Consider the following 18,730-nt stretch of genomic DNA (forward strand, 5'->3'; position numbering starts at 1 on the left):
GGTGCATTTCTCTCAAATAGGGCACTATATGCACTTACCGTTGCAACGATTCAGTCAGACAATAGGGAGCCAACCACCAGCAGCCATCAGTTCAGATTGAAGGAACGTAAAGACTCGGCATGGCACTTTACATGACATTGATGGATAATGGTTTCTGTTGGCCAAGAACATCATCCTGCAGATCCCATTGGTCACTGAGTAACATACTGAACCAGAGGATTCATTTAAACATCATTTAAATGTAGGCAGAGAGACTCCAAGCCGAGTAAAAAGCTTCTAATGTCATAATGGATCTTATCGTAATGTCTTTTCCTCTTAGCTTTCCCACGAATCAGGTTTCCCAAGTTAATTTGTTTAGGAATGTGGAGGAAATCATGTTGTAAGTACTTTCTCCCTGGCTGTTTCTTTGTTGCTTGTTTATGGATTTGTTGTTTAAGAGCCCATGAGAGCTCTTCTGCTTCATAGCAGACAGTGATGGAGATTAATTATGTGTTATCAGGTGCTGATTATTCTAGAAAGGTGCCGCTGTATTCAGGAAGCTGAAAAAGCTTGATTCTCCGGGTCAGGCTGGTTCTGAGGTTTAGAGCATCTCTGGGTCAAATGTTTGTTGGAATGTGGAAGGATGTGTTTTAGATCTCAGGCTCAGGGATCAAATGTTTTAATGATCTTAGATGCTGCCATAATCGCTCAGAGCATTGAGACATTTTTTGCTCCAAGTTGTGAAGAAGAGTAATTTTGGAACCTGCATTTCAGGTCTGTGTGCATGAGCTTTTAGGTTGTCATGGTAACCCAGCAAGACCTGCCAGTGGTGTTGAGTCGTTTCCAATCAGTCGTATGCTAGCACAGTGAATGTGCATCCTGTTGTTCACAAGCAACACTGCTGCATTGGTGGTGGATCAAAATTATTAGTTGTTTGGTTTTTGTTTTGTTTTTGTTGTTGTTATTTTTTTTTTGTTGTTATGTGTGTAGTGATTTTTTTTTTTCTAATGGTATTTGTTTTTGTAGATTTGTGGAAAAAAAAAGATTTTTCTCAGAACAGCTTATGGTTTTTTTTTTTTTTTGGAACACTAGTGCAAAATACTCTAAAACTTTCCAACTCCATCTGCTGTAACTCTTTATTTTCTCTATCTGCTGTAACTCTACACCTGCTCTTGTCGCTGTAACTCTTTACCTGTTCTAGCTGCTGTTTTGCTAATTGTAACTGTCTGTTGTAACTATATATTTTCTCTAGGTTTTGTTACTCTATATCTGCTCTAGTTACTGCTGTAACTCTATAACCGCTCTAGCTGCTGTAAATCTGTATCTGCTCCATCTGCTGTAACACATATGTCTACTTTAGCTACTGTAACACTATATCACCTCTAATTACTATAATTTTATACTCAATATTCTGTAACTCTCCATTTACTCTAGCTTTTGTTACTTTGTATCTGCTCAATCTTCTGTAACCCTCTACCTGCTCTAGTTACTGCTGTAACACATTCTGATCAGTTTTCTGGTTCTGACGCTCCTTTATGCTTTCAGTCTTTATATGTGTCAGCTGTACTTAAACCACCAACTGTTACTGTACCCAGAAAGTTATCAGAAAAGGTCTAAGCTAGAAAATGCAGAGCTGGACATTGTGTGCATAATCACACCAGATGTCCTCAGCACAAAATCAAACAGGCAGTGAACAGGCAGATGTGATGTTTTTTAGAGATGTGTCTCAGGACAGTGCCAGGAAACGTGTTCCACATTCGCTAGGAAAATCACAAAATCAGTGGGGTTTATTCATATAATGCTTCCCCCTGACAGCAGACAGAGGTGGGAACAAGGTACAAGGGAACAAGCAGTCAGTACTTTTAAAGATCTAAAATATCTGGGCTGGTAAACTGAAAAGCTGTTCAAATGCCACAAGGATTGACTGATAATTAATAAAATGACACATTTTGACAAATATTGGACAAAACTGTGTAATTAGTCCCAGTCTCAGTACGTTCAGAAGTTTGTTGTTCTCTGGCTCCTTCACTGAGTCTCTCTCATGTTTCACATACCTGAGTGATGACATCCCTCCAACTTCTCAGATCTAAACTCCACCCTCTCACTCTCTAGATCAGCCAATGTGTGTGACTGAGAAGTGCAGGGTGTTCAGTGTATAGATGCTACAGCCAATCAGCCAATATTGATCTAGAGGAACTACAACAGACAGAGTTACGGCAGAGTAGGTATAGAGTTACAGATTAGAGTTAAAGCATATTGACTAGGCCTAGATATAAAATTACAGCAGATATAGAGTTACAGCAGTAACTAGAGCAGGTGTTGGGCAAATAGTAACAGAAGCTAGAGCAAGTTACAGCAGATAGAGAAGGTATACAATTACAGCTGATATTGTATGTATAGAATCACAGCAGCTAAAGCAGGTAGAGTAGATTCAGCAGAACTGGGTAAATACAGATTTATAGCAGCTGGAGTGGTTATAACTTTACAGCAGTAACTAGACCAGATATAGAGTTACAGAATATTGAGCAGGTACAGAGTAACAGAAGATAGAGCAAATGTAGAGTTACAGCAGATTTAGTAGGTATAAAATTATAAAAGAGCTGATATTGAGTTAATTACAGTAACTATGCCACAGGTTTACAGTAGCTAGAGCGGTTATAAAGTTACAGCAGTAACTAGAGCAAGTATAGAGTAACAAGCTAGAGCAACAGCAGAATGAGTATGTATAAAATAACGGTAGACAGAGCTGATATAGAGTTACATTAGAAGTACAGGTAGATTTGTTACATCAGATTACATAAATTTACAGCAGCTAGAGGATTTGTAACTACTTTTCAGTTTACCAGCCCAGATCTTTTAGATCTTTAAAAGTACAGACTGCTGGGGAGCTTGGAGAAGGTCCTTGTTCCCACCTCTGTCTGCTGTCAGGGGGAGCACTGTATGAATAAACCCCACTGATTTTGTGATTTTCCTAGCGAATGTGGAATCATGTTCCCTAGCTAGACAGCTGTGCCACATTTCCTGGCACTGTCCTGAGACACATCTCTAAAAAACATCACATCTGCCTGTTCACTGTTTGATTTTGTGCTGAGGACATCTGGTGTGATTATGCACACAATGTCCAGCTCTGCATTTTCTAGCTTAGACCTTTTCTGATAACTTTCTGGGTACAGTAACAGTTGGAGTTTTAAGTACAGCTGACACATAAAAAGACTGAAAGCATTAAGGAGTGTCAGAACCAGAAAACTGATCAGAATGATCAAAGATCCAGTGTGTTCAGTATGCAGCAAGGAAGAACAAACTTGAGTCATCAAATTGTGAAAAAAAGAACAGTGGAGGAAAAGAGGAGAAGTGACATGAACTCTGAGGAGGGAAATGAAGGGTGGAGAAATGTTTATCTGTCTGAAACCCATAAAGAGCTTCATTAACGCACGAGCTGCTGCATCCTCCTGAGAACGCTCTGTCTGTCCCTCTCTTGCTTCCTGTCTCTCTTTGTGTCTGTCTCTCTCATTAATCTCAGATGTTGTGCAATGGAATGTTGTTCTCAGTCTGCAGATGGATTTAGCAGAGAGCACAAAAATATATCTGCCCCTAGACACATGCTCACTCACTCATACAGGCATGACAATGGGATGGAGCTTTGTTAACCCTCAGTACTGCAGCGGTCAAAGAAATAAGAGAAACATAGAGCTGGCTTAGTAAATGTGTGCATGATTGTGTGAGAGATTAAAGTGGGTTTTTACGTCTTCCTAAATCCTTCTTTAGATTATATGTAATTTGCTGCTCTGTAAAGAGATACTTATTATGTTTTAATGGATTTAAAGCTAATGAGGTTTTATAGATTTTATAGCAGTTTAGTTTCAGTTAGTTCAAATCTGCATTTTCCAAACAGTAAATCTATAGCCAGATTGGATTTATTATGATTTATCAATGATATTTTTCACTGTGTTTAGTTAAACTCTTAACCTTTTAATTTCCTTATAAAGGCATAGTAATTGTAAAAGTCCTATTCAGTATTGTGCAGCGAGAGGTCCAGCCTATGATTTATATTAGGAATTTGAGCAAGTGAACAGTAGATCCTCTGTTAGATAAATTGTGTGTGTGTGTGTGTGTGTGTGTGTGTGTGTGTGTGTGTGTGTGTGTGTGTGTGTGTGTGTGTGTGTGTGTGTGTGTGTCGTGTTCATCTGCATTTTTTTAATTGTGTGGAGCACTCCATGGTGACACGATGACCCCGATGATCTGACCCCCATGTCCCTCCTTTGACAGTCTTTGCAAAGGTCCAAAGTTAAGAGTTCATTAAATCCTGTGAGCACTCATCTTTTTCATTTATGTTCCTGTAACACATAAAAATGAGTGTATGTTTAAATCATTCTGCTATATAAGGAAAACAGAGCTAATATCCAATCTCTAGTCCCTAAAAGTTAACACTCTGCAAGGTTTTTTTGTTTTGTTTTGTTTTTTTCCAGCCAAGTATGATAAGGTAGCATATTTGTGTATGGGGATTTGGTAAATTTGAAGTGTTTCAAATGTTAGGAGACACAGATGCAATTGTTTCACTTCTTGTGATGTCTGAAAATGGCCTCATAAATATAGTAAAACCTCTTTAAACTGACTTGTTAGGATGGCCCTCGCTTGTAAAAAGAGAGGAAAAAAAGGGATCTCAAATAGGCAAATGATGTCTTCAAATCTAAACATAAAAAAATGTGTCTATACATGGTAGGGGAGGATTTGTTCTGGATTACAGTTAAAGTTTTGGATGTAGTAATTATAATTTACCAACAATAGAAATCTGTGGGGGGCCCCACAAGGATAAGTGTACATGTTTGACTGTGTCTGTATATGCAGTGTCAGTATGTCACAAGGCATGATGTTTACCTGCAACTGCTCAGCGCTGCGTTGTGATCCAAAAATAGAGCTGTTAGTGTCTGGCAGCCTGTGTTTGTGTGTGTAAAACAGAGACGCTAGACATTCATGTTAAGAGTCAAACTCTGACCCCTGCTGGAAAAGAGTAATGAGGGCCTCATTCAACAGCCTTTATGTGAGATGAAAACAGTGATTACATTTGGTTTCAGAATAGCACTGGCTGACTCTGTTATTCTTTTTTACAGGTACTGAGGGCACAGTTTGTAAACTGTGTGTGGAAGAGACGTTCAGCCTTTCGTTTGTGTGTGTGATGGAGAGCTTTCCTGTCCATTGACGCTGTGGCATTGCCCTGCAGTCATGTCTGCTTGCAACACCTTCACTGAACATGTGTGGAAGCCAGGGGAGTGCAAAAACTGCTTTAAGCCCAAGAGCCTTCACCGGCCTCCAGAGCAACCCAATGCTGGCAGTGAGAGCAAGACAAACATCAGTGCCAAACTCACAAACAGCCAGAGGAACATTTCCTCGTCCCGTGCAGGGCAGGTCCGCCCACCTGTAGCCAAGAAGCCTACTATTGCAGTAAAGCCTACCATGATGCTGCCATGCTCCCCACCAGGGTTGGACTCGGAGGGAAATGTGCCAAGGCTTACGGAGGGAGCGCAGGTCAATAAAAGCTCACCTTTCAATATGTGGAACCAAAACAGCCTGAACAGCTCAAGACCCACAGGGACAAACAACAACCAAGGGGAGGATTTGGTCGGGCAAGCAGAGGCATATGGTGCAATTTCCCCGCAGCCAACTAGCAGCAACAACAACGGACTGACGGATGTGCTAAAAGAGATTGCTGGCCTTGGACCTTCCCCAAGCTCAAGTAGAGATGACTTCTTTGGCCGGATCTGCAGTTCATACCGGCGCTCATTAGAGAGGGGCCTTCCAGCTTCAAGCTGTATCCATGCTGGGAGTAGTGGTAGAGGAGCAATGAAACGTGTTTCCCTAAGTGACAGTGCAGAGGTCATCAGCTCTGAGGGAGGACGTTTCTGTTATCCAGAATTCTCCAGTGATTGTGATGATGAGGAGGATGAGAGTGATGATGAGGATGATGACGATGGAGAGCATGACAGTTGGGATGAAAGCGATGAGGAGTTGCTAGCAGTGGGGATACGAATGCGGGGTCAACCTAGGTTCGCCAATTTCCGTGCAGCTACACTGTCTCCGGTTCCCTTCGCTGTAGGGAAGAAGTGGAATACAGTGCCTCTACGCAACCGTTCACTGCAGCGGTTCTGTGCAGTGGATTACGATGACAGTTACGATGAGATTCTCAACGGATACCCATCTGTTGACTCAAATGGAGCTCCTGCTCTTCTGTCATATACCTCGGACCACCAGGGTAGTGGCTTTTTGTCCACTTCTGAGTCCACCACCTCACCCGAGTCCTTGATTTCTCTGCCCGACGAATCCTGCGCTGGCAGCAGTAGGGGCACTGGTGACCAGAGAAATGGTCTTCCTTTCCCACCTAGCAAAGAACCTTCAGCCAAAGGACTGAGTTCGCCAAAACCCTGTGAAACGCATAAAGCTGTTCTAGCAATCCGACTGGAAGAACAAGACGGAGTTCAGAGAGAGGGTGGGCCTCTCCCACAAGCTCTTCCAGGCCAGCCAATCACAATCAGCTTCAGCCCAACTGAGGAGCAGGCCAAGCCTTATCGAGTAGTGAATCTCGAGAAGACTCCTATCTGTAAGCCCTATACGGTGGTGGATGTGTCTGCCTCTATGGCCACTAAAGATGAACACACTCACTCAAGTGAAAGCACTCCAAAGTCAAGTGGGCCTAGTGTTGTGCTTTGCCCTTCTGTTGAAACCTGTCCTGTCTCACCCACTTCGCCTCAGTCCCCCAGATCTCCGGTTTCACCTGTTGCATCTCCATCTGTTTCATTGTCTCCGCTGATGCCTCAGTCTCCTCCAAGTTCTGCCTCTGGAGGACCCAGTGGTTTCCGCACAAAACCCGGCAGCATCCGTTACCAAGAAGTGTGGACGTCTTGCACCAGCCCTCGACAAAAGATCCCTAAAGTTGATTTAACAAGCGGCTGTGCCGCTCCAAGACTCATCAATCACAAATCAGCTCCCACATCTCCAACTGCAGGCTTCAGCTCAGCCCGCACAGTTCCAACTAAATCTCCTAACTTGTCTGAGATCAAATTTAACAGCTACAACAATGCTGGCATGCCCCCGTTTCCCATCATCATCCGTGATGAGCCTGCATATGCACGCAGCTCCAAAAAAGCAGTGAAAGTTCCCATTGTGATTAATCCCAGTGCGTACGATAACCTAGCTGTTTACAAGAGTTTCCTGGGGCTCAATGGTGAGCTGCCACATTCCAAGCCTGGGGCCGGAGAGCGAGTGGCCAGCCACACATATGAGGAGATTGGATCTTCCGAAAGTTCCCAGCCATCACCGTCTGAGCAGACACAACCTCAGCTGAAACACGCAACAGATGTAACTGCTCCTGGGGAACTGAGGACTACCACGCTATCTGGACAGACTGTAAACGACGGCAAATCCAGGACTACGACAGGTGTCTCTGTCCTTCCTGTAGGTAGCCTGAGCCCTAGCCCTGCTATTTTGGCACACAGCAGTCTGGATCATAGTGAACAACCAGCAGAGGGCAGCAAAGATTGCCAGGTCACGTCGAATGGAAGTTCAGGTCAGAGAGAGAAAGCAAGTGCTGTTCTGTCTCAAATTGTGGCCTCCATTCAGCCACCGCCTTCTCCTCCAGACTCCCCTGCTGGCCAGAGTAAGACATGCAGTGCTGAGGAGCTTTACTCGCTGCCTCCAGATGCTTCCAGAGATGCTCCTAACAGATCTAAATCACTCCACTGTTCTGCAGAACCTCAAAAAGACACACCACCTAAAGTCCTTCCCAAATCCCAGAGTGCCTCTGCTGCTGTACCACCCACAAGCCCCAAATCTGAACCAAGCGCCCCATTTCCCCCAGTCCGGTCTAGCTCCTCTCCTTACCACTCAAGCAACCTGCTCCAGAGGCATTTCAGCAACTGGACCAGACCAGCTGGGGTCAAACCTAGTGATGCAGAGACCAGTCCTGGTGCGGAGGGCAGGCGTTCAACTGATGGTAACAAGCCAAAGCGCTGGATATCCTTCAAGAGTTTCTTCCGCCGGCGGAAGGATGAGGATGAACAGAAAGAGAAAATGGAGCGAGAGAAGGAAAAAGGGAAGCTGCTGGGATTAGATGGGACCGTCATCACCGTACTGCCTCCTCCACCTGTACAGAGACAGCACTGGTTTTCAGAATCCAAGACGGATGACCCTCACCAGAAACCCACGATCATATTCACCTACAAATCAGAGAGCATCACAGGTGGAGAGGAGGCGGAGCTTCGGGTTGAGGAACACAAAGAAGGTGGCACAGCAGAAGGTGGAGCTTCCAGCCTGTCGACTCCACCCAAGAGCAGAGCCAGTCTCCTCATTAGCAAAGTCATGAAGTAAGCTGTCTTTCTCTGTCAATCCCCCCTCTTTCTCTTAGTTTTTTAATATAGAAACATATGATAAGGTCTTTCCTGTGTCCTTATCTTGATCTGTCTTAGTGCATGTTTTTATGCATGGCCTTTATTTTCATCCCAGATAAAAATGCTGAGTATTTGAGACACCCTAGTGATAAATGGGTGCCTCAGAGGTAGCTTTTATAATGTCTGATCAAAAAGCTTTCACATTATCCTGTTGTAGGTAAAGGCATTTTATGCAGTCATAGTATGTCAAAATTGAAAATAAAGAACAGTATATTTTTTCTATAGTTTGTTTGGGTTCTATACAGCATATACCCTTTATCAAAATTATAGAATTTAATAGTTTTTTATAATGAATATTAGGATTAACATATCAAACACTTGCTAACCCTAACCTAACTGAGAAAAAAAATAGTTAAACTTATATTTTATTAATAGAAATTGAATATTTTTAACATTTATTTGGAATAGCTTAATGGTAAAACTGCTTGATTAACTAGTTGAAAATTTACATTTGTAATCTATGCTGCATTTGTTATATTTAACTATTGTTTTTAGCAGTAGTAGTAGTACAAAAAGTAGTATCTTTTTAACGAGGTGATATCCTAACTATAATAAACTGCTTCCTCTTTTGTTAGTCATACATGTGTGTGATCTGCTGACGAGAAGGACCTTTGATCCTGATATGTCACAGTTGTGAGCTGATGAACAACCACAGGTAGAGGTCTGTTAAGGGTTAATCATGTGGAGGAAGAAGCATTCATACCGAATGTTACAACAGAGAGAGGAGGAGTAAGAAAAACACAGAAAACACAGAGATTTGTCTATTAAGTCCTTGAAAGTAAGGAATAGTTGTTTCTGATATAAACATTTATGGTCTCTGACCTTATAAAATGGGTGACTGTGTGAGCCAGTATGCTGGGTAAGCATTACTTCCTCAAATTCCTTTAAACAGACCAACACTTTACTGAAGCTCTTAGCTGGATATTTGTTTCAGCTGGTATGTGTGTGTGTGCACAAGTGTGTTTGCAGGGTGTTATCTGCCTAAGAGAAAGAGATACTTGAGACACGTTGATTCAGGTTCTTCTTACAAGTTCAAACACTGAGATATCTAGATACGCTATCCTTTAAAAAAAAAAAAAAAAAAAAAAAAAACTTTTTTTGGTTATATCTTCCCTTGTGTGTTCAGAATTTATTTAATTTTTTTTTTTTTTTTTGCACTGGTGTTTCACTGGAAGCATTAGGAATCTTATCTTTATTTTTGAGAACACCTTCCGTGTTATAGATTTTTGAGTGTGTCATAACCTAATGGAACAGAATGTTTTTATATGTCCAGACATGCTCTGGAATATTCCTCCCATTTAACGTTCTTGGATGGGTCATTTAGGAGAGTAAGTTTGGCACTGGGATACAGGAGGGATGGTTTGAAATCTAAGCAAAGGACAGTTGTATTTTGTGTTTGATTAGTAGTGCTACATGCTAATTAAAATTTAATCTTGAACTAAAGTACTATCGGACAGTTATTCATTATTAATCATTATGCATCCCATTTACTTTCATTTGTTCCTAACTTGTATGACATCATCATTTGACTCAAAAGTAGAAATTTTGAAGTGTGACTTAGAGTTAGTTCATCTAAAAATTATATATTTTTTTCCTTAATTACTCGCCCTCATGTAGTTCAAAAACCGAAAGACCTTCGTTCATCTTCAGAACACAAATTAAGATATTTTGGATGAAATCCGAGAGCTTTCTGACTCTGCATACACAGCGACACAACTCACACATTCAAGGTCCAGAAAAGTAGTAAGGACATTGTTAAAATAGTCCATGTTACCAGTGGTTCAACCTTAATTTTATAAAACAGTCAGAATACTTTTTGTGCTTTTTGTACTTTCTTCTCTTCCGTGTCAGTCTTCGACGCACAAACATGAGTATGACATGGAAGAGAAGCAATTGTTGAATAAAGTCATTATTTTCATTTTCTTTGCGCACAAAAACTATTCTCATAGCCTCATAAAATTACGGTTGAACCACTGATGTCACATGGACTATTTTAACAATGTCCTTACTACATTTCTGGACCTTAAACGTTGTAGTTGCATTGCTGTCAATGCAGGTCAGAAAGCTCTCAGACTTCATCAAAAATACGTTAATTTGTGTTCCGAAGATAAACAAAGGTTTAGGAGGGTTTGGAACAACGTGAAGGTGAGTAATTAAAGACAGACTTTTGATTTTTGGTTGAACTATTCCTTTAAGCTTTCAGACTTCAAAAAAGGTGCAAAAGCAACACAGAAGTATTGTAGAAGCAGTCATATTTGAGCTTTTTGTGAAAAATGGATTGTTCATCTAACGTAAAAAGCAAGGATTTAGAAATTGGGGATGCAGGTTATTTTACAAAGCTAAATTTAAAACCTTCAGATTTTTCGTTACAGATATTTACTGATGCTCTCTTAGCTCAAGAACTGCTGCAAAATGATTTTAAAGTCAGCGTTGTTGTGAAATAGATCAACTAATTTGGTAACAAGATCTACAATTCAGAATAACTACGAAACATTTTGATCTGCATATCACATAAAATTATTATATGACTTCTTGTCACATAACAGACACAAGTCAGTTATTTTGATACTTTTATAGTGCTTTTGCATCCATTTTTAAGCTTCAAAGCCCTAGTCTGCATTCAATGCAAATGCATGTAAAAGAGCGACCAGCACATATTTGAAAATATCTCAGTAAGTTGTACAGCTTTGGAACAAAATGAGGGTGAGAAAATGACAGAATTTAGTTTTTTGGATGAACTACCCCTTTAAAGGAGAGAGAGAGAGAGAATTAAGGTCTAAATTTAGCTTTGTTAAATAATCTGCATCCCCAGTTTTTAAATCCTTGCGGTTTAGGATAGAAAACTATGGGCTGAAATAATTCTCAACCGTTGTTTGTCTTTCTTTGATTCAGTCAGCTTCCAGTTCAGGATACCGAGATCTCCTCAGCCACCTCTCTTCCTGCTAAGCTGGAGCTGTCGCCCCTGCGCGAGCCGCCTGCCTCCTGTCCACCCCCAGCATCGCCCACCTCAAACAGCAGCAGGCAAGCAGAGCGAGAGGAAGAGGGAATCACTAACACCATCTCGCACTCTCCTGCATCCAGCAGCTGCAGGGCCACTTACACCAACCTGGGTGAGTAAAGCACACGTTTGATGGGTCACTTTGTGTTTTTGTTTGGTCCATCTGTGTGGGCTAGTGGTATGAGGTTCTGACCTGATTTGGCCAGCTCATGCTGATATATTTAGGTTGTCATGGCAGCACCGTGTGCAAGAGCATTTCTAGACCAATAAATAAGATCACTTCTCTCAATCTCTCAATTTGAAGTCATTTAGCTGATTGAGTCTCTCTGAAGTTTGTGCTGTGAAAGGAGGTAGGGATCTGTCTCTTTCTTCGCTTTGCTTTGCTTTGCTCTTTTCTTTTTCTTTTTTTTTTTTAAAGGCTTTTGGTTTTATTTGCATGAATTGTAGCACAGTGTAGTTTAAGTAGTTTTGCTAGCAGGAAATGTACATTGCAACACCACACATTATATTTATTATACAGTGGGGTTAAAAAATCTTAGACGACTAGTGACCACTAATTATAATTTTTTTATTTAATATAAATTAGTTAATTATTTGTAATTATTATCAATCAATTGATTTATATGAATTCCTTTAATATCATGGAAATGTCTTATAAACAGTGTAGAATCTAAAGTATTTCTTATTTTATGTATTAACTTTTCTTGTTTTAAAGTGTTTCAAAATTGAAACATTTGTTTATTTATGATTTTGAATTAGTTTAAATTTCAAATGTTTAATGAGATCTCACTTTTGGATGGCATGACAGAAATTCTCAGGTAAACAAATTATATTTATGTAAGAATCTGCATAAAATATATTTTTTGTGAGTGTTCACAATAAAGCTCCCAAAAGATCTAGAATTTAAAATACTTTAGACATTAAAGCTTTACAATGTAGAGAAAATATTAATGTTTGGAACCTGGCATGAAGATGTTCTGTTAAAACTGGAAAAGATTAATCATCTTAAAATGAATATTGATTACAATCTTACAATATTAAAAAAAAACCTGCGAATAACCTCAAACAAGATTTAACCTCAAACAGTGGTTGTTTCCTGAACTACAGGTTGTCTATGTAATGTTTTTCCACATGTAAGGTTTAATAAAATAGATGACAAATTGCATTAATATTCTCCCAAACTGGCTGTAGTCGCTGTGTGAAAATCAGGGATTCAGTTTGTTGGGGACTTTAATGGCCACAGTTCTGAGAGACTGACAGATTATCAGACTGAGTCTGTCTTTATTGAGCTGTGTGGCATCACACAGGATATGAGAAAAAAAGAATGAATTTCCAGCTGTCCCAAGATAGCATGGTTGCTGGTGGCTACTTCCTTCCCCCCTTATTATGTTGCAGAGTTGACCTCTGATGTCTAACCATATAACATTGCAGTGCTTATGATTAAGTCTGATGAACCTCTGAACTGTGTAGCAGCACAGGTCTCCAAGGGGTTAAAGTACCGCCTCTAATTTTGTCCCGCTGACTCTTTGATCATTTTATAGACGTGACCTACAAAAATCCCTGCCCTGGTGAAAGGGCCTCAGAGGAAGCCCCAGTCTGAGATTATTGGGAGATTAAAGCAGATTAGTGAGGAATGTTAGATGAGGTTTCACGCTGTTAAATAATTCCTAACTCGTATCCCACATCCCTGTGGATGGAGCGTGTGTGAATTGCTTTAAGACTGTTCATCCTGCAATTAGAGATACGGTAAAGGGAAACATGTAATGGAAATCCAATAATGCACCAGTTATGTTCTGGTCAAAATTTCATGTGTTCCCCTGAGCTGTTTTAAAGCCATAATCCTCACTGAAATGTCTCATCTCTCACTCTACAGGTCAGTCCAGGGCCAACATGATCCCCGTAAAACATCCCAGACATCCTAAAGCATCTGATGACTCTTTAATTTCTGAACCAGAGGTCAGCGAACCAACGACAAAATCCACCCCTCCACCCCTACCCAAAAAGTCAGTTCCACGTGCCCAAACAGAGCCATCCGCTCTAGGTAGAGAACTCTCTGCCCAGCGACCCAAAGGAGAGGCCAGACCAGGCGGGACCAGTCTGAGCGTTGCCAATCCACTCTATGATCTCGAATCCACATGGGACACAGCCAGTCAGAGTTCCTCACTCAGCTCGGAGGCACGGCATCCTGATGAATCGGGAGACTCCCTGGAGCGTCCCGTGGGTGGGCGGAGCCTGTCTTGCCTAACCAGTAGCAGCTCCATGCAGGCATGTGACCGCCGAGGCTACCGAAGTACAGAGAGTCTGACAGCCCGGACGCGAGGGGCTGGGAGACCCACTAAATCCCAGAAACAGGTGCCATACAGAGGCATGGAGAGCTGGGAGGAAGTGGTCGGGAGGATCCGAGGCCTGCACACGGATACCCTTCGAAAGTTGGCAGCCAGATGTGAAGATAGATTTATGGCCGGACAAAAAGATCATCTGCGCTTTGGTACAGACAGCTGGTCTCATTTCCGGCTGACAGCGGGAAAACCCTGCTGTGAGGCAGGAGATGCGGTGTACTACACAGCATCTTTCGCTAAAGAACCTCTGACAAACTACGCCGTTAAGGTGAAGGTTTAGTCTTACACAAATATATGATGCATGTATATAGATGAGCTGAATAGGTGTCTGCATAAGATCTTCTAAGGCAGAAAAGTCAAGTAATGGTCACTTATGCAACTCACAATCATTGCTTCTTGCAAGAACAGAAGGAGTGATTCAACTAAGAGTTGATTCCAATAGAGTCAGCATGTTGTTAAGCTGATATCTTGTTACTTAAAGGGGTCATGAACTGCTTCTATTTTTTATTTTATACTGTTCTCTGAATTTTATCAAGATTTAAAAAAAAAAAAAACAGGTTTACAGAAGGTTCACTCACTCACTGATGCTCCAGATGGAAAAAGGATGCATTAAGAGCCAGGGTGTGAAAACTTTTTTTAATTTGAAGATCAGGGTAAATTTAACGTCTTCTGGGAAACATGTAACTATCTTCTGTAGCCTCTGAAGGGAAGTACTAAGTGAAAAATCATGATATTTAGTAAAAATAAGAAAAATGTACACATCTCTATTCTGTTCAAAAGTTTTCACACCCCCATACCAGCTCTTAATGCATGGTTTTTCCTTCTGGAGCATCAGTGAGCGTTTGAACCTCCTGTAATAGTTGCGTACGAGTCCCTTAGTTGTCCTCAGTGTGAAAAGATAGATCTCAAAGTCATACAATCATTGTTTGAAAGGGTTCAAAAACACAAAAATCCTGGAAAACCAAAGAATTTGTGGGACCTGAAGGATTTTTCTGAAGAACAGCAGGAAGTTTAACTGTTCAGGACAAACAAGGGACTCATAAACAACTATCACTAAACAAAAAAAAAAAAGCAGCTGTGGATCATTCAGGTAACAACGCAGTATTAAGAATCAAGGGGATGTAAACTTTTGAACGGGGTAATTTTTTTATAAATTTAACTATTATTTTCTTTTATGTGAAATATCTTATTCAGGTCAGTACTAAATAAACAGTAACACAATGCATTACGAAATTATCCACAAAGGATACATTCGGTGCTTTCTTGGCCACAATTGCCTGATGCTTCAAAATGTTGCCTTGGTAGTCTTCTCAGATTTGCATGTATATTCAAAAATTAACGTTCTCTTTCTGTGTGATCTCAGATCTGTCGGGGAGTGGTGAAGGAGACTCAGCAGCAGTTTTTTCACAGCCTAGCAGTTCGGCAGAGTATCGCTGTGCACTTCAACATCCAGCAGGACTGTGGGCACTTCCTGGCAGATGTCCCGGCCCGCCTGATGCCCTGGGAGCGTGAGGAGGATGGAGAAGACAAGCAAGGTGCAGGGGAAGAGGGAAAAGGAAAAGAGGATGAGAGAGATGCGGCAGGTCCAGGCGGGAAACTCTGCAGCCGTGTTGTTGTGATCACTCGAGAGGTGCCGTTCCAGACAGTGGCGGATTTCGTACGGGAGGGTGTAGAGCGGCACGCGCGAAACCCTGAGCTGTACGAACGCCAGGTGTGTCTCCTGCTGCTGCAGCTGTGTGCGGGACTAGAGCACATGAAACCCTACCACGTCACGCACTGTGACCTCCGGCTCGAGAACCTCCTCCTGGTGCACTGTCAGCCCGGGAACCCTTGGAACCTGGAGCTCATGGAACCGAACAACAACGCTGCATCCGGACCTCCCTCTGCCACGGCTTCCGCTTGCCCCGCCCGGCTCATCATCAGCAACTTCTCTCAGGCCAAACTCAAGAACGTGGTGCTGGAACCAGCTTCGCTCCGAGACCAGTCCCGTCTGGCACCTGAGCTTCTCACTGCCACTCAATACCGCAAGTGCGACGAATTCCAGACTGGGATACTGATCTACGAGATGCTGCATCGACCGAACCCATTCGAGGAATGTCCGGAGCTAAAGGAGAGGGAATACTGCAACTCTGACTTGCCCCAGCTGCCCCTGCGATCCCTGTACTCCAACGGTCTTCAACAGCTCGCCACGCTGCTGCTCAATCCCAACCCTTCCGAGCGCATCCAGATGGCGGATGCCCGGGCGTGTTTGCAGTGTCTGCTGTGGGGCCCCCGAGAGGATCTGTTCAATTCGTTGAACCCCGCCGCCGGGACAGTCCAACGCCACAGCGTCCTGCAGAACTGGCTAGACCTGAAGCGAACGCTTATGATGATCAAGTTCGCAGAGCGTTCTCTGGACACGGGCTGCGGCGTGAGTCTGGAGGACTGGTTGTGCTGTCAGTATCTAGCCTTCGCTACTACCGAATCTCTGAGCAGAGTGATCAAGATCCTGCAGCAGCCACAGGGCGTGCTTATTTGATCGCATCCGATCACGCTAATGAATCTGGGACGTGTAGACGTGCGCTGTACAGACGTGTGATTTTATTTGAGGAAACCGTATCGTTTGACTTTGTTGGTGAATGTGTTTGGGTATGGTTTACTTTAAATACCATGCAAAGAGTCTGAGGCGAACCGTTTACAGGATGAAAAGTGACAAAGTGAAGTCATATTTAACTCCACCGATAATGGCACATTTATAGAGCTGCTTTTATAAACAAGTGAAACTGCATGACGTGTGTGTATGTGTGAGTGTGTTGTGGGTTTTCTGCCGGTGTGTTTAGTTACGCTTTTCATTCTGCTGTCGGGACTCGTGAATATCAGCAGGAAACCACTGATCTGACATCAGCTGCATCATGATTTATGATTCCAGTAACTATTGGATAGCTATTATATAATCATCGCAGTTTGTGCGAGGGGTGTCAAAATAAGGGTCCTCCAGTGGTCACATTAGGTCAGTGAATGAATGAGTCTAACATGCCTTACTTTATATGTGTCTATGTGTGTACGTATATATACAGAGAGAGATTTATAGAAAGTGGCAAAAACATCTTTTCATCATCAGTCATTTCACACAAATATGTTTTTATCCGATCCTGATATATCGTACAGATTAGTTCGAGAGTACAGATTGGATATTTTTCTACCACAACAAGAGCACTGTAAAGTTTACCAAAGACTAAATACTCTGAACCACAAAGATCAAAACATATTTTTGCATAGTCAAAGAGAAGATCTTAATACTCTCCCTCTTAAAGAAAGTGTCCTTATGTGCTTAAAATGAATGCAGTTTAGTTCTTCAGCAGTACTTTGGCTCTCCAAAGTACACAGGAGCATTTCCAATCAGAGGGATTAGCACCAAACTCACTTTAATCAAACTAGACTCACTCCAGATTCTGATCGTAGCGTTTACACTCGCAGTAAAGGCTCTGAACTGCTTTTGAGACATATCAGGATGACTCGAACCCTGACGTGACCCGGATATCACTACGCAGATGTATGTGCAATCATTAAAAGCAAGTGTTAACATTCGTTACAGTATTTTAGATATATTTAACGCACTTGATATTCTCAGCATGCAATTATTCTTTATCTTCCTGTTCCTGTTCGGCACATAATTGATGAGAATGCGAGCTCTGAGGTCAGACTCCCAGCGAGGCGTATGCGAGGATATTTGATTGTGTGTGTGAAGCATTAATATGAACCAGGGACAGCACATTCTTCAGCATTTTGTCCTTGTAGTGTTATTTTGAGGTGCGAGTGTGTGTGTTTCAGGCAATGGCAATATAGAGACGAACTTCAGAGTGAAATGTGACACACACACACAAGCTGCATCCCAGTTTGCTTGCTTCTGCATACTACAGGTGTGTATTTAAGTGATGGGAAAATGCATACTTGAGTATGTAGTATGCTTGTACTGCCATATATATATATATATATATAATGTAGTAAAATTAACACAATTTATGTGATTATGTTAACATGTAGATTAATTTATTTATTTACTGCTGTTGCAGCTTTTATCCTTGGAATTTATAATTATTCACTATGACAACTCAAAAAGTTGATAAGGAACTGTTACAAGCGCCGCCTCTACTGTAATGCAAGAGGATTGTGGGTAATATTGGCTCAAAATGCATCCGCAGAAAAAGTATACCATCCAGGCACCTCGAGGATATTTTTTGACGTGCTATGATTTGTGTAACACTAAACAAAATTTTGCATACTTTATAATATGGATAGTATGCAAATTGGGATGCAGATGTTGTCACGCCTCCCTGTTTCTATTTTTAGATTTACATATTCAGGTGAAAGAAAGGGATTGCTGAAAGGGATTTAATGATTCATAGTGCATGAGAAAGGGTTCATGAGAGGTCACTGGATAGTGTCTCTGTCAATCAAACTAGGGCGGGACCATTGGTTTGCTCTCATCTTCCATTTCCAAAGCAGCAGTTAAATTTTCATCAATTCCATTAGAAAGGAACAGGAATAATGTGTGTGTGTGTGAGAGAGAGAGAAATTGCGGTGCATGTCACGCTGAATGTTTGCGGGTCACACCGTAGCAATACGTTGTACTGAATTGTATTTGTATATAATAATTTGAGTGTAGTTTAAATTCATTTTAGCAGCACAGGCACGATTCTGTCACAGAGAGAACTTGAGAGAGAGTGAAAGTATCAGCAGATGTCTGTAACCTGGAGAATGTGTGTGTTTTTGCTCACTCACCATCAGTTTATCAGTTTTCTTTCACATCATTTCACTGAAATCATGTAGTTACTGTTATTTACAAATGTTTATTGCCAGTGATGGTTTCATAAAACTGCTTTTTACCTACAACTGCATATCTCATGGTATTTAGCTCTACATTACTGAGTTAACTGCTTATAATAAAACTATGAATATGTTTTTAAACAAGACTTGTTTGTTTTATTCGAAACACT

General features: G+C 41.6%; 1 protein-coding gene across 1 annotated transcript in view; it reads left to right on the forward strand.

Annotated features, from left to right (window-relative positions):
• Nucleotides 1-18,706, forward strand: part of LOC122142333 (inactive tyrosine-protein kinase PEAK1-like) — a 34,977-nt gene extending 16,271 nt beyond the window's left edge. Inside the window, exons 2-5 of the mRNA XM_042752581.1 lie at nt 5,088-8,333; nt 11,310-11,527; nt 13,289-14,022; nt 15,118-18,706. Coding sequence (XP_042608515.1) covers nt 5,200-8,333; nt 11,310-11,527; nt 13,289-14,022; nt 15,118-16,272 — 5,241 coding nt within the window. The 5' untranslated portion in view covers nt 5,088-5,199 and the 3' untranslated portion in view covers nt 16,273-18,706. The remainder of the gene's footprint in view (nt 1-5,087; nt 8,334-11,309; nt 11,528-13,288; nt 14,023-15,117) is intronic.
• The last annotated feature ends 24 nt before the right edge of the window (nt 18,707-18,730 follow it).

The sequence above is a fragment of the Cyprinus carpio genome, chromosome B25 (genome assembly GCF_018340385.1).
Source record: "Cyprinus carpio isolate SPL01 chromosome B25, ASM1834038v1, whole genome shotgun sequence".
Classification (NCBI taxonomy): Eukaryota; Metazoa; Chordata; class Actinopteri; order Cypriniformes; family Cyprinidae; genus Cyprinus; species Cyprinus carpio.